This window comes from Pelodiscus sinensis, chromosome 1, assembly GCF_049634645.1.
Source record: "Pelodiscus sinensis isolate JC-2024 chromosome 1, ASM4963464v1, whole genome shotgun sequence".
Classification (NCBI taxonomy): Eukaryota; Metazoa; Chordata; order Testudines; family Trionychidae; genus Pelodiscus; species Pelodiscus sinensis.
Genome location: NC_134711.1, coordinates 302177771 through 302193500, shown reverse-complemented (window position 1 = coordinate 302193500; position 15730 = coordinate 302177771). Strand labels below are relative to the sequence as shown.

The 15730-nt window shown below is 44.3% G+C and overlaps 1 protein-coding gene across 1 annotated transcript in view; it reads left to right on the top strand.

The window, feature by feature from the left end:
- The window catches only part of NUP58 (nucleoporin 58), a 68501-nt gene extending 56701 nt beyond the window's left edge, over positions 1–11800 (top strand). Inside the window, exon 16 of the mRNA XM_075919256.1 lies at positions 11466–11800. Coding sequence (XP_075775371.1) covers positions 11466–11551 — 86 coding nt within the window. The 3' untranslated portion in view covers positions 11552–11800. The remainder of the gene's footprint in view (positions 1–11465) is intronic.
- The last annotated feature ends 3930 nt before the right edge of the window (positions 11801–15730 follow it).

Genomic DNA, 15730 nt, shown 5'->3' with positions numbered 1-15730 from the left:
ATCTATCTAACCTGCTCTTGAATACCTCCAGAGATGGAGATTTGGCAACTTATTCCAGTGTTTAACCACCCTGACAGGAAGTTTTTCCTAATGTCCAACCTAAACCTCTCGCTGCAGTTTAAGCCTATTGCTGCTGCTTCCATCCTCAGAGGTCAAGGAGCCTCCTCCTTGTGACACCCTTTTAGATATCTGAAAACTGCTATCATGTCCCCCCTCAGTCTTCTCCTTTCCAAAGTAAACAAATCCAATTCTCTCAGTTTTCCCTCACAGGACATGTTTTCTAGACGTTTAATCATTCTTGTTGCTCTTCCCTCTGGACCTTCTCCAATTTCTCCATTTCTTGAAATGTGGTGCTCAGAACTGGACATACTACTCCAACTGAGACTTAATCAGCGCAGAGTAGAGTGGAAAAATCACTTCTCCTGTCTTGCTCACAACTCTCCTGTTAATGAATCCCAGAATCATGTTTGCTTTTTTTTACAACAGTGTCACTGTGTTGACTCATATTCAGCTTGTGTTGTACTATGATCCCTAGATCCCTTTCTGCAGTACTTCTTCCTAATCAGTTGCTTCCCATTCTGTATGTGTGAAACTGATTGTTCCTGTCTAAGAGGAGTACTTTGTATTTGTCCTTACTAAACTTCATCCTATTTACCTCACACTATTTCTTCAGCTTGTCTAGATCATTTTGAATTGTTACCCTATCCTCCAAAGCAGTTGCAACTGCTCCCAGCTTGGTATCATCTGCATACTTAATAAGCATACTCTGTATACCAGTACAGGAGACCCCCGACTTGCGATGGGATTGGTTCCGGGGGAAGCATTGCAACTCGGGGGTGTTGTAACTGGAACCCTCATTTACGATAGGCACCATGTGCCATCGTAAATGCGGGCCGAGGACGCAAGTCAGGGGTTTCTAGCCTCTTCTGCACTTACAACCATTTTTGTAAGTGCAGGGGGTAGGAACTTGGGTGGTCGCAAGTTGGGGGCCTCCTGTATCTAAATCATTGATGAAGCTATTGAACAGACCCGGTCCCAAAACAGACCCCTGCCAAAACCCACTTGTTATGCCCTTCCAGCAGGATTGTGAACTGTTAATAACTACACTTGGAGCGGTTATCCAGCCAATTATGCGCCCACCTTACAGTAGCCCCATCTAAGTTGTATTTGCCTTGTTTATTGAAGAGCTGTTAATTGACATGGAATAATGCCTACAATTAAAGTATTCCAGGATTAACATGTTAAATGTTTTAATGTGTTAATGGCAGGTGTTAGTGCTGTGCTGCCCCTTTGAAGTACTGCTGCAGTGCTTCAAAGGGGCAGTGCAATGCAGAGCCCAGGATTAGCTGGGGAGTCACGAGCTGACTCCAGGCTCCTCTGCCCCTTTGAAATGTACAAAGGTGGCATATCAAAAGAGCAGCCACCTCATAGCTAGGATGGGGCTGCCCCTTAGAAACGCTGCCTCCATGTGTTTCAAAGGGGCAATGTTAGCTGTGCTGCCGCTGCCCCTTTAAAATGCTGCCTCCACATGTGTTTCAAACGGGCAGCTCTGGAACCCTGGGTCAGCTGGGGACTCCCGAGCTAATCCTGGGCTCCTCATGGCACCAGAACCTGGAGTCAGCTGGGGGGAGTCCCCAGGGAAATGCTGCACAGAGCCCAGGATCAGCTGAGGAGTCCCCAGCTGACCCCTGGCTCCAAGGCTGCCCCTTTCAAACGTGTGTGGAGGCAGTGTTTTAAAGGGGCAGCAGCAGCACAAGCTGATAATTTCCCCAGCATTTTTTAATTGCTTGACAGCCCTAGCTTATTGATAAAAAGATCATGTGAGACGGTAGCAAATGCCTTACTAAAGTCTAGGTATATCATGTCCACCGCTTCGCCCTTATACACAAGACTTGTAATCCTATCAAAGAAAGCTATCAGATTGGTTTGACATGATTTGTTCTTTACAAATCCATGCTGGCTGTTACCTATCACATTATTATCTTCCAGGTGTTTGCAGATGAATTCCTTATTACTTGCTTCATTATCTTTCCTGGCATAGAAGTTAAATTGACTGATCTGTAGTTTCCTGCATTGTTCTTATTTCCCTTTTTATAGATGGGCACTATATTTGCCCTTTTCTAGTCTTCTGGAATCTCTCCGGTCTTCCATGATTTTTCAAGGATAACTAAAGGCTCAGATACCTCCTCTATGAGCTCCTTGAGTATTCTAGGATGCATTTCATCAGGCCCTGGTGACTTGCAGACATCTAACTTATCTAAGTTTTTCACTTGTTCGTTTTTTTATTTTATCTTCTAAACCAGTGTTTCTCAACCATTTTTTATAAAGTACCCCTTTCTCAAAAAAAGTACCCCATTTAAAAAAAATTATAAGTATCCCCAGTACCTGCAGTTTTCAGATACACACATTTTTTTTTCTAACATTGCGACATTTGTTTAAACAACTTAAAGGGTGATTAAATTTATGGGTGTAAAAAGTACAAAAATAATAAAGCACTGTAAAACTTAAAACAAATTAAGTTTTATCCAAATTTCAGTTGTTGATGTCAATGCAGTCCAAGAACTTACTGGATAGTCTGTGCCCTGCTGTGTGTGTTTCCCAACCTATGTCTCGATAGCTGAAGTCCCCCATCACCACCAAATCCTGTACTTTGGATGATTTTGTTAGTTGTTTAAAAAAAGCCTGATCCACCTTCTACTTGGGTAGGTGACCTGTAGTAGATCCCTAACATGACATCATCCTTGTTTTTTACCCCTTTTAACCTAACCCGGAGAGACTCAACACATCTCCTATGTCCATCTCCACCTCAGTCCATTTTTAATATAAGGCAATACCTCCTCCCTTTTTTCCCCGCCTATCCTTCCTGAGTAAGTTGAACCCTTCTATACCAATATTCCAATCGTGTATATTATCCCACCCAGTCTCTGATATACCAACGATGTCATTGTTGTGTTTGTTTATTAACACTTCAGGTTCTTTCTGCTTACTATCCATACTTCTTGCATTTATATATAAGCATCTAAGATACTGATTTGATTTTGTCTCACTGTTCTGCCTTGTCCCTTCTTTCTCTCTGCTGTTATAGATAATTTGCTTGACAAATAATGCAATCTACTTGCCTGTGGCGAGTAGATTGCAACCCGGAAGAGCCGGCCAGCGTGGTTGGCGAGCCCTGTTTATAGGCCATGGTCCCTTCCATTTCCGACCCATCTCCCAGGTCTGCATGTTCACTTACCTGTGGGCTTTGGTCACCTGCCCCCATCGAACCTAGTTTAAAGCCCTCCTCACTACATCAGCCAATGTTATCCAAATATAGTCTTCCCCTTCCTCGAAAGGTGAACCCCATCCCTGCTTAGTAGTCCTTCTTGGAATAGTATCTCGTGATCAAGGAAGCTAAAGGTCTCCTTTGAGAGGCGTCCCTGGGGGTGCTCCACATCAGGTGTAGAGCATCCCAGCGCCTCTGGATGGAGTTTTCTTAGCAGTGCCTCAGCAGGGGCCACGCATGCATGGTGCGCGCGGGCTCCCTGACTAGCTATGCACAGGCGCAGCCCCCACCTCCCTTCAGTTCCATTCTATCATCCCTGGCTGTGGACGGAACACGGCAATTCTCCTCTCTCCTCAGCTCACTTAGCTTCTTAGAGTAGTTAGTTCTTATTAAGTTTTTCTCTGTTACTGTTATTTAGATTAGATTAGTAGTAGTTTTTTAAAAAAAAAAAAAAAAGTGGCGTGGGATTTGAACCGCCGCTTCAACATACAAGCCGGTATGAGCATTCCTGGCGATGTCTGCCTCTGATGGGTATGATTCCTGCCTCAAATGTCTGGGGAGCTCTCATTCACGCAGAGACTGCCCCCACTGCGTCAAAATGAGACCCAGGTCTCAGAGAGAGAGAAGGAGCTTAAATTGAAAAAGCTCTGTACTGACGACAACAAAAGACATGCCTCTGACCCAGGCTCTGGGCAGGGCTTAACATCTAACAAGTATAACAAAGCCTTCTAAAAGAAGGGCAAACTCATTACTTCAGCACCCCACTAAGAGGTAGTCTGAGGGGAAAAAAGTCGGACCAGTCAGACAAGAACCATCTGAGCACATTTGACCGCCTGGGTACTTTGGGCGAACAGTGTAGTAAGCCTGAAAGCGTTTCACACGCTGCACCGACAGAGGCAAAGTGCCACTCTGTGCCAGCCTCAGCAAACCTGGTAACGCTGACCCTCATGACAGCTACACTGGTACCTCAGCCTCTCATGATGGCGCCTAGAGAAGGGATAGCGCATTCTTTGAACTCTGCCCCCTCTTCTCAACAGTTTGGGGCTACAACTCTCCCTCATCTCTGAGGTAAATACGGGCTCCTCTCAGTAAGCGCTGCAAGAGAGACTCAACCCATCACTCTCTTGTATTGTGAAGATAGATATATTCAGTCGCTACTCTCTGACGACTCAGATCTGAAATCCCCCCTCTCACACGAAGAGGAGGATGAATGTGAAGTGTTCTCACTTGAGCCCAATCTCAAGGGGCACTGGAGACACATGGTTACATGCAACCAGACCTTCTCAGGGCGCACATGGCCCCCTGGGCTCCCTATCTGTGGATGGCCCCATTGGGGGCATACCCCGCCCCCCCACTGGCAGATGTGGAACCATCCCCCACATCACTATAGAAAGAGGTTATGTAAAACTAAACACATAGAGAAGCCTCTCCCATGTTTCACTGAATCTCCTCACAGAGACGCAAGGAGTGATTATGACAGCCAGTACTCCCCCAGATCAGCCACGGGTTCTTTGGCTCACAAGTCATCACTAGCAGAGATGGGAGAAGAGATGCTACTTCCCACTGGTAATACTTCAGAGGATGTCTCTTCTTTTCAAGATTTATTTAACCATGTAGCGCAAGACCTGAACATCCCTGTGGAGGAGGTACAAGATGCTCCCCACGAGCTCACTAACATTCTACAGTTCAGCTCATTCTTTAAAATTGCTCTCTATCAACCCAGCCATTCTTCAACCTGCAAAAACTTTATGGCAAACACCTGCCTTGATTCCCTCTACTAGTAGAAAGGTGGACCGAAAGTACTTTGTGCTACCCAAAGGGTCTGAGTTTCTCTTCACACATCCCCCCGCCCTCTAACTCTCTGGTGGTGGATGCTGCACAACAGAGAAACAAGCAACAAAATCGCTCAACCCCATCCGATAAGGAGAACAAAAGGCTAGATGCCTTTGGCAACAGAGTATACATGTCAGCCACACTCCAGCTGAGGGTGGCAAGCTATTCAGCCCTTCTCAGTAAATATGACTACAACAATTATATGAAAATGAACGCATTTATTGATGATCTGCCAGACAGCAAAAAAGGGCATTGTCCATTTAAGGCCATTGTCTCTGAGGGTCAGGCAATTTTTTTATACAGTGCTTCAGACAGCGATTGATGCATCAGACACAGCCACTAGAGTGATGGCTACAGCTGTTACTATGCAACGGGCCTCTTGGTAAAACTCCTCAGCCTTCCTGAGTCAACTTCAGATGACTGTACAAGATCTGCCCTTTGAGGGGGACAATCTCTTTTCCTCAAAGCCCAATGAGCTTCTTCAATCCATGAAAGATTGAAGGGCTATTCTTCAATCCTTGGGTATTCAGGCCCCTACAACGAGATCCAGGCAATATAGGTATCAGCCATACCACAGACCAAGGTACCAACAACCCCCCTTCCAGTACCACAGACAAGAACAACCCCCTTACCAACAGCAGGGTCGAAACAGGCAGCTGAGATGGCGGTCTCAAACTAACACCCCTAATCGCTAGGGGCAATCCAATAAGCAAATTTGAAAATATAGTCAAGAGATCAAAAACCAGATCGCCATCTCCAGAAAATCAAAACCCTTACAATCTCTTTCAGTTTTGTTTACTTCCCTTCCTTCACTAATGGGAATTAATTGCCTCAGATAAATGGATACTTCAAACTATCTCCCTAGGGTATACTATCCCCTTTCTTTTCATTCCCCCCTCCAACCCCGTCCCTCTTTAGGGATCCATTTCACAAGATCATCTTGTGACGAGAGAGATCACCTGTTACACATAGGAACCATAGAACCTGTTCCTTCCCTATTCCACAGAACAGGGTTCTATTCCCACTATTTTCTAATTGAAAAGAAGTCTGGCGGGTGGAGACCTATCTTGGAGCTCAGGTACCTAAATAGCTTCGTAAAGAAGCAGAGGTTTAAGATGGTTATACTAAATACAATCATCCAGCTCTGGAGGCAGGTGATTGGTTTTCCTCTCTCGACTTACAAGATGCGTATTTTCATGTTCCTATCAGACCATCTCATAGACATTTTCTCTGTTTTACTTTAGGTTCACACCATTTTCAGTACACGGTCCTGCCCTTCGGACTTTCTGCAGCTCCGAGAGTTTTTTCCAAGATCTTAGCGGCAGTCACTGCCCACCTAAAGAGACAAGGGATTACTATATATCCCTACCTGGACAACTGCCTAGTAAAAGCAAGGTCCAGACAGGAATGCCGCCGGCATACTCAGATGGTGCTAGATTGTTTCCACTCTCTAGGGCTTCCAGTGAACCACCCCAAATTGATACTTACTCCCTCGCAGACCATCCAATTTATTGGGGCACACCTCAACTCTGTCACAGCCAAAGCCTCCTTCCTTCCTGACAGAGCTACTCACATTAGGCACCTGGCATTATCCCTACAGGACATGCCTACAGTCACCGCACTCAACTGCCTCCAACTTTTAGGCCATATGGCTTCCTGCAACCCCATAGTACCCAATGCGAGGCTATTTATGAGGTGTCTCCAAGGCTGGCTCCAAATGCAGTACAAACCAAACATTCATTCACTGACAAAGAGGCTAACTATGCCTCCATCAGTCAAAGCATCATTAAAATGGTGGACAGAGGTGTCCAACCTAACTACAGCCACTCCCTTCCTATCCACAGAGCCCACAGTGGTCATCACCACAGATACCTCGTTCGCAGGCTGGGGTACTCACAAAGAAGGGAGAACAGTTCAAGGACTGTGGTCCCCCGCGGAACGTGCTCTGCATATAAATATCTTAGTACTCAAAACCATCCGCCTAGCATGTCAAAAGCTACTCCCGCAGGTGAAAGGAATACATGTCCGTGTCTTCATGGACAACACGGCATGCATGTTTTATGTAAACTGACAAGGCAGAGCACGATCACAGCCCCTGCACAGAGAAGCCATAGTCCTTTGGAACTGGGCTATAGCAAGCGATATCCATTTATCCGCATGCCATATACCTGGGACTGTCAATACAACAGCAGACACCCTAAGCAGGGCCCTCCCCCAAGAACACAAATGGGAGATGGACCATACAATCTTACGAGAAATATTCAGCCAATGGGGTCACCCTTGCACAGATCTGTTTGCCACCAGATCCAACAGAAAATACACAGTGTATTGTTCCAGAGTGGGCATGGGCAAACACTCCTTAGGAGATGCTCTGACTCTCTCATGGAATGCACCCCTACTATACGCATTCCCTCCATTTCCCCTCCTGAACAGGGTTGTCATAAAGATAAGGAGGGACAAAGCGAAGATCATCCTCATAGCTCCGTGCTAGCAGTGACAGCCTTGCTTTCCTCTGTTACTCAGGATGACACAGAGCCATGCAATCACATTACCACAAGTACCTCATATCCTCTATCACCTCAAATCAGCACGCCTCACCCTCAACTCTCAATACTCTATCTAAAAGCATGGCACCTCAACGGTTCACTGGCATAGAGCTCCAGTGCTCCCAACAAGTCCAAGAAGTTCTTCTGCACAGCAGAGCTCCTGCAACAAAGAAAACATATATCAGTAAATGGACACAATTTACACACTGGGCCTGCAAGCACAATATATTGCCACAAACAGCCCATTCCCAATAATATTGAACTACTTACTGCACCTGACGCAGTCTCATCTCTCATTAGCCTCAGTCAGAGTGCACCTAGCAGCTATAACAACATTCCATGTACCACTGTATGACACCACTTTGTTTGCACACCCCACGACAAAATGATTTTTGAAGGGTCTGCAAGCTCTATACCCTGATGTGTCACCCCCACAAGAACCATGGGACCTCCACCTGGTTCTGACAACATTAACAAAACCACCCTTTGAACCTATGGCCACGTACTCCTTACTCTACTTAACGCTTAAAACAGCGTTCCTAGTGACTATCACCTCAGCACTCAGAGTAAGTGAACTGGCTGCTCTCATGTCCGGCCCACCATTTACTCTTTTTCTTAAAGAAAGTGTGTCCATGCGGCCACACCCCAAATTTTTACCTACGGTCCACACAGCCTTTCACATCAATCAAACAATACACCTACCTATGTTTTTCCCAAAGCCCCATTCCAACACCTTTGAAACACAGATGCGCACTCTCAACGTCAGAAGAGCTCTCTCTATATTGACAGAACAAAGTCATTCAGGTCCTTTCCACACCGGTTTGTTTCCATCGCTAACCATAACATGGGAGAGAAAATATCATCTCAAAGACTATCCCATTAGATATCGGAGTGCATTAATACCTGCTACTCACTTAATAACTTACCTCCACCTGCTCCAATTCAAGGACACACTACGAGGGTAGTTGCAACCTCGATTGCATACCTCAGAAAAGTTCCATTGGAGGACATTTGTGCAGCAGCAACTTGGTCCATGGATCACACTTTTGTGAAACAGTACTCGCTTGCCTCGGGTCTCTTACACCACATTAAGTTAGTGAAAGCTTTCCTGCAGACAGCATACTTACCGGATCTGAAGTCCCTACCTTCATAAGATAGACTGCTTGTAGTCACCTGATGTGGAGCACCCCCAGAGACACCTCTCGAAGGAGAAGAGGAGGTTACTCACCTCCTGTAACTGATGTTCTTCGAGATGAGCGTCCCTGGGGGTGCTCTACTACCCTCCCTTCCTCTACTTCGGAAATGTAAAAAGGAAAAAAACCACACCATATATAAAAGCAATCATGTTAATCACACTCCTCCGCCAAGTTCTGGATAAGAGAAGGAACTGAAGGGAAGCGGGGGCTGCGCCTGCACACAACTAGTCAGGGAGCTCGCGCGCATCGCACGCCGCTCATGCGCAGCCCCCACTGAGGCACGGCTAAGAAAACTCCATCCAGATGCACTGGGACACTCTACATCTGATGTGGAGCACCCCCAGGGATGCTCATCTTGAAGAACGTCAGTTACAGGAGGTGAGTAACCTCCTCTTCCCCTGGCAACACCATCTTCACAGCCAGGCATTCACCTCCAGGATGTACCTGTCTCTGCCTGGGTCCCTACCTTTGACAGAAAGGACCGAAGAGAATACCACCTGCGCTTCAAACTTCTTCACAGTGTCACACCTCGCAGTATCATTAGTGTCCACATGGATGAGTAGCATGGGGTAGTAGTTAGAGGGCTGGAATCCTCAACAATGCCTCCGTAATGTCTTGGATATGGGCCCCCATCAGGTTGCATACTTCCCAAGATGACATGTCAGGGTGACAGATGGGCGCCTCCGTCCCATTCAGAAGAGCGTTTCTAACCATCACTACGCTACGTTTCCTCCTCGCAGTGGTGGCAGCAGACCTCCCAGCTTTGAGGGTACAAGGCTTCTCCTCAGCTGTAGGGGGTGATTCCGTATCTCCTGTATCCAGAAGAGCATAACGGTTTTAATTGTTAATTATGTAGTTGGGGAGCACAAATAAGTGATAGATATCCTTGTTCTGGATCTATTGTTTCCATGAAGATCTTTCTTCTAAGAAACTCTGTTCAAGGTTTACAGAAATGTAGAATGTAATAGAATACTTCTTTCACCAGGTGACAGGAGGCTACTATTTTTGACTTTGCTAAAGATGTCCTTCTAGACTCTAGTGATAGAGATGCAGCCATGTTAGTCTGGTCTAGCTGAAACAAAAGACAGAACTATGTAGCACTTTAAAGACTAACAAGATGCTTTATTAGGTGATGAGCTTTCGTAGGCCAGACCCACTTCCTCAGATCAATGTATGGATGAATATGCTGATTTTCTTCCACATATTGATCTGAGGAAGTGGGTCTGGCCCACGAAAGCTCATCACCTAATAAACCATCTTGTTAGTCTTTAAAGTGCTACATAGTTCTGTCTTTTGTTTCTTTTAGACTCTAGAGCCTCATGAACAATATTGCGTGGTATGCTAGTTTTTATTTCTAGGTCGTTTACACAAATAGTTTCTAGAAATAATTTTATTATACAATGGAATTTAGATAATTTATATAATTCATAGAGGGTTGGATTAAACTGTCCCATGTGAATCAAGTTCCGGATGCCTTTTTCTAAGAGCCCTTCTACCCATCTTTAGGAGTTCCACCCTTCTAGACAATCACAATTACCATAAGAACATAAGAACGGCCGTACTGGGTCAGACCAAAGGTCCATCTAGCCCAGTATCCTGTCTACAAACAGTGGCCAGCACCAGGTGCCCCAGAGAGGGTGGACTGAAGACAATGATCAAGCGATTTGTCTCCTGACATCCCTCTCCAGCCTCTGACAAACAGAGGCCAAGGACACCATTTTATCCCCTGGCTAATAGCCTTTTATGGACCTAACCTCCATGAATTTATCTAGCTTCTCTTTAAACTCTATTATAGTCCTAGCCTTCACAGCGTCCTCTGGCAAGGAGTTCCACAGGTTGACAACACGCTGTGTGAAGAAGAACTTCCTTTTAATAGTTTAAACCTGCTACCCATTAATTTCATTTGGTGTCCTCTAGTTCTTCTATTATGGGAACTAATAAATAACTTTTCTTTATCAGCCCTCTCCACACCACTCATGATTTTATAGACCTCTATCATATCCCTCCTCAGTCTCCTCTTTTCTAAACTGAAAAGTCCCAGTCTCTTTAGCCTCTCCTCATATGGGACCCGTTCCAAACCCCTAATCATTTTAGTTGCCCTTTTCTGAACCCTTTCCAAGGCTAAAATACCTTTTTTGAGGTGAGGAGACCACATCTGTACACAGTATTCAAGATGTGGGCGTACCATAGTTTTATAAAAGAGCATACAGAAGAAACTGGATGTGCAATTTAGATACCCAAGATAATATATTCAAGAGCCTCTCATGATTAACAAGCAAAAATCCCATTCACTTTTGGTTGAATTTATGCTTGGATTTTGCTTAGGTTCTTTGGAAAATACTGCCTCTATCAGACATTTTGAGGTAGTTTGTTTAATCACTTTCCAAAGATCAATATAATATGGGTATGTTTTTATTGTGGCTTTTATGATTTGTAGATATTTGTTAGCCTCAAATAATTTATTTATGCAATATTTCTAGGAAAAATTCTGTAGAGAAACTTACAGGCAAAGTCTACAATCAGTTCAGGCATTGTCTGCCTTTAACTAGCCTCAAGAACTTTTTTCTGCTATTGTACTAAAATCTCAAAATCTGAATTGTTTTCCTTTTCTTCTTTTCATCTCAGGCATCCCTATGCGGCATTTACTGGGACAGCACAAAAACAGGAACATCTTAGAAAGTAGTGAAATTGCATCAAAACTCCAGTTCTGATCAGGGTTCTGCTGTTTGAGAAACTTCATGTTTCTTACATCTATGTGTTTTAATATGGCATTGTATTGTGACAGCAAGATCTGCCTCTGAATTACTCATCTGTTACCATTGTTATGAAAGCAAACTAGGGTAACTGAATTTTGATAACACATTATGATATTAACCCTGAGTAAGCAGGGGAAGGAAACATGGGCTTAACCCTTTTTCTAGAATCAAGTAGCTATTAAATAAAATAACACTGAAAAATTACATATCCTGGAGAGTATAAGTAATCTGGTAAATTTAAAAAAATAGTAAAACCACAGTTTCTACAGGTGCATGGGACCCCTTAAAAGAAGAAATATTTCCAAAGGTGACAAACCCGAGTGCCCAACTACATGTTTAGATGCCTAAGTAAAAGCTGCCTGATTTTCAAAGATGCTGAGTGTTTTTAGCTGTCTTTGATATCAGTGGGATTTGTTGGGTGATCCAGTCACCTTTATTTCAGTGCGTAAATATGGATTTAGTAGTCAAATTAATTCATTTTTAAAAGTTTTGGCTACTACTGTCAAAATCCAGTTAAAGCTATAGTCTTTCTAGGGATCTTTATTAAAGCCAGACTTTTTAAGCTTTGGTACATAATCTGTCAATTTGTCACTCTTACAAATGTGGACCCTGGCCCTGCAGTTGGATCTGTATGGGAAGACCTTGGTGTCTACTTGGCAACCCAAGTAAATAAACATCAGTCAGTTTCTGTGACAGCAGAAGGATCTGCCCAAACTGATCCAATTACATAGGAGTTTCACTTAATGCTCTGTTTAAATTATCAAAGTAGTCTTCGATGGCTGTGTTTCATTTAAAACTGCAAGATTGTCAACTACTCTCATTGGAGTGAATGAAGCATCATACTGGAAAACATTTCTGGATAGAAATATAAGCTTCTACAAATGCAAAGGCCAACATTTACAAACCATTACTAAAGTTGATAATTTCTCCCACGTGCCTAAAATTGCTTAAGGAATTTAGGACTAAGTGTCTTACTGACTTTTAGTAGTGCTTATGCTCCTGAATTCCTTATGTGTTTTTCAAAGTCTTTTCCTAATTCCTTACTTAAGTGGTACTGAACATCTTTGAAAATTAGTTTACTCGATGCCCAAAATTCTAACATATATATCTGATAGTTTGTATATATTCAAAAGTAATTTGTACTTTCTAAATATACCACATATACTAGAATATTCTCCTTTACACCTTACAAGGATACAGAACTGCCCCTGCTTCAAATGTTTTGTGATCTTTTAAGTACAGCAGAATTAGACAGGGAGAGAGACCAAAAGTGAAAATTCTGCAAGATAATCACCTTGGAGAAGGAGAATTACAGGTAAGTAACTTTCACTTATGATCACATTTATTCTTCAGTGTGATGTTGGCTAATTTATTAAACAATTGTAACTGGTAGGAAACCTTTAAATTAGCTAAAATGAGAAGTAAATTTCTGTGTTGTTAATTGGAAACATTTTAAGGCACAATTTATATTTTAAATTGCAGGCAGTTTTATATTAATTTACTACCCCTTCTGTATCTACTTTGTGGATAAATATTCTATTTTTCAATGCCCTCAGTTTGGCACCTTCCATAAATACTGCGGTCATTTAAGACAAGCCTATTTTTCCTCTCCCTGTCCCCAGTCACAGTCGTGTGCAATTCATGGTACAGAGATTGCCATTGGAAAATAATGAATGCATTATATGGATAGTATTAGAGCTAACATGCCAACTATTAAAATACTGTATCTTACCTGCAATAATAAAATAAAATGTAGTGCCCGTAGAAATTACTTTCTCCACAAAAATTGATGTAAATGTATTAATTACTGCACTTTCTCAAGTATCAGAGAGGTAGCCGTGTAAGTCTGAATCTGCAAAAGCAACGAGGAGTCCTGTGACCTTATAGTCTAACAGATTTATTGGTGCATAAGCTTTCGTGGGCAAAGACCCACTTCGTCAGAAGCATGATATCTGATTTGTGTCCATTTATTCTTTTACATAGGGATTGCTATATACATCGGCCAAACTGGACAGTCCCTATGTAAAAGAATAAATGGACACAAATCAGATATCAGGAATGGTAATATACAAAAACCTGTAGGAGAAAACTTCAATCTCCCTGGACCCACAGTAGCAGATTTAAAGGTAGCCATCCTGCAACAAAAAAACTTCAAGAACAGATTTCAGAGAGAAACTGCTGAGCTACAGTTAGTTCATCTGCAAATTTGACACCATCATTATAGGATTAAACAAAGACTGAATGGCTAGCCAACTACAAAAGCAGTTTCTCGTCTCTTGGTGTTCACACCTCCACATCAGCTGCTAGAAGTGGGCCTCATCCTCCCTGCCTGAATTGACCTCATTATCTGTAGCCTTACTCTTGATTGGTACTCTTTTTTTATGCCTGTATATTTATACCTGCCTCTGGAATTTCCACTACATACATCTAACGAAGTGGGTCTTTGCCCACGAAAGCTTATGCTCCAATAAATCTATTAGTTATAAGGTGCCACAGGACTCCTTGTCACTTTTGCACTTTCTCAGCGGGTTTTTTAACCAGTTTTTTACCTTCCCACCTCACCTTTATGTCCATTTTACAGGTGGGTCAGTTTAGGCAGAGAGAGAGATAAGAACCAAAGGTATAATCCTGACCTATTGAAACAACAGGCTGAACCTCCCAAATCCAGGAGACTCTGGTCTGGCAACATCCGTGGTCTGGCACAGATGTTGCTGGACCAAAGAGCCCCAGGAACGAGAGCCAGCCAAGAGAACACAGGCCAGCAGCGACTATGCAGGGGAACCCCAGCATCAGCAGGGCTAGGCAGCATAGAGGAGCGGAGCTGGTGACAGACGGGGAACCCTGGAAACCACCTGGCATCAGTGAAGCTGGGATGGCCAAGCAGCCCTGACTGGGAAATCCCCGGTGGCAGCTAGAATTGCCAGATGGTTTCAACAAAAATACCACCACCTAAAAAAAACAGGGAAAAAATTCTGTTGAGGGGGAAAAAAGGACCCCAAGAGTTATTAAGCAATAAATAAATAAATAACATAACATAACATAACATAAAACCGCATAGCCCCTTTAATTGCATGCAGAGTCAGGAGAGGAAGAGGAGAGGGTGAGCTCAGGTCTTTAGGTTTTTTGCTGGTGGGCAGCCCTCTTGTTTTCTTGGTCAAGCCAGAAGGGAGCTTCCCTGCAGAACCAGGTAAGCAGGGGGTCCGGGGCTGGGCCCAGTTGCTGAGTGTGTCGTAGGGTTACCAGGTGTCCGGTATTTTCACCTACTAGCAGGGAAAAAACCGGAAAATACAGGAAATTTTAAGTGTTCGGTATTTTCTGAATTTTTTACCGGATAGGAGGTGAAAATACCAGACTGTCTGGGTCAATACCGGACACCTGGCAACCTGGCAGCGGGTCCAGGCAGTGGCTTGGGATCTTTGGCTGGGAAACCCTGGCAACAGTGCCAGGTGGCAGCCAGGGAGTCCCAACCTCAGCAAGGGAATCCCAGCATCAGTGGGGCCAGGTGGCATCGGGAACCCTCTGCCCCAAATGGTGAGCCCCTGGTCTGAGTGGGGTCAGGCGGCTGGAGGGCTCCTGGCAGTGGGGCCAACACTGGTCGGGGAACCACGGGAAACCCTCAGCAGCAGTGGACCCACAGGCGGCCAGGCAACCTGGGGCTGGGAAACCGCGAGGAATCACTGGAGGTAGTGGGACAGGTGGTGGCCATGTCTGGGCAACTCCTGGGAATCCCCAGTACAGCTGGTGGCATCAGGGTGGAGCACTTCAGCCAGGCCAGCTTTCGCAGGGCAGCGGCAGGGCGAGGAGCCTCAAGGGAGAGGTGCTGTCAGTAGGGCAGCCTAGCAGGGGAGCCTTGACCTTCTCTGGTCTGGGACAGCTCAGGTCCCAAAGTGCTGGACCAGGGAGATCCAACCTATAATAGTAAAACTCCCATTGACTTCTATGGGGCCAGGATTTTGCCTCAGATTCATAAAAGGACCTTTGGATACCTCAGGTACTGGTTTCCTGACTTCCAAAAATCAGGCACAAGATGTCTGAAGCAATAAGCATCTGTAGCTCCCATTAACCTTGGAGTGGAGGGTACTCAGCACATATGGAAAACAAACCATAGATGTGTGAAGTTGAACTCTTCAAAAA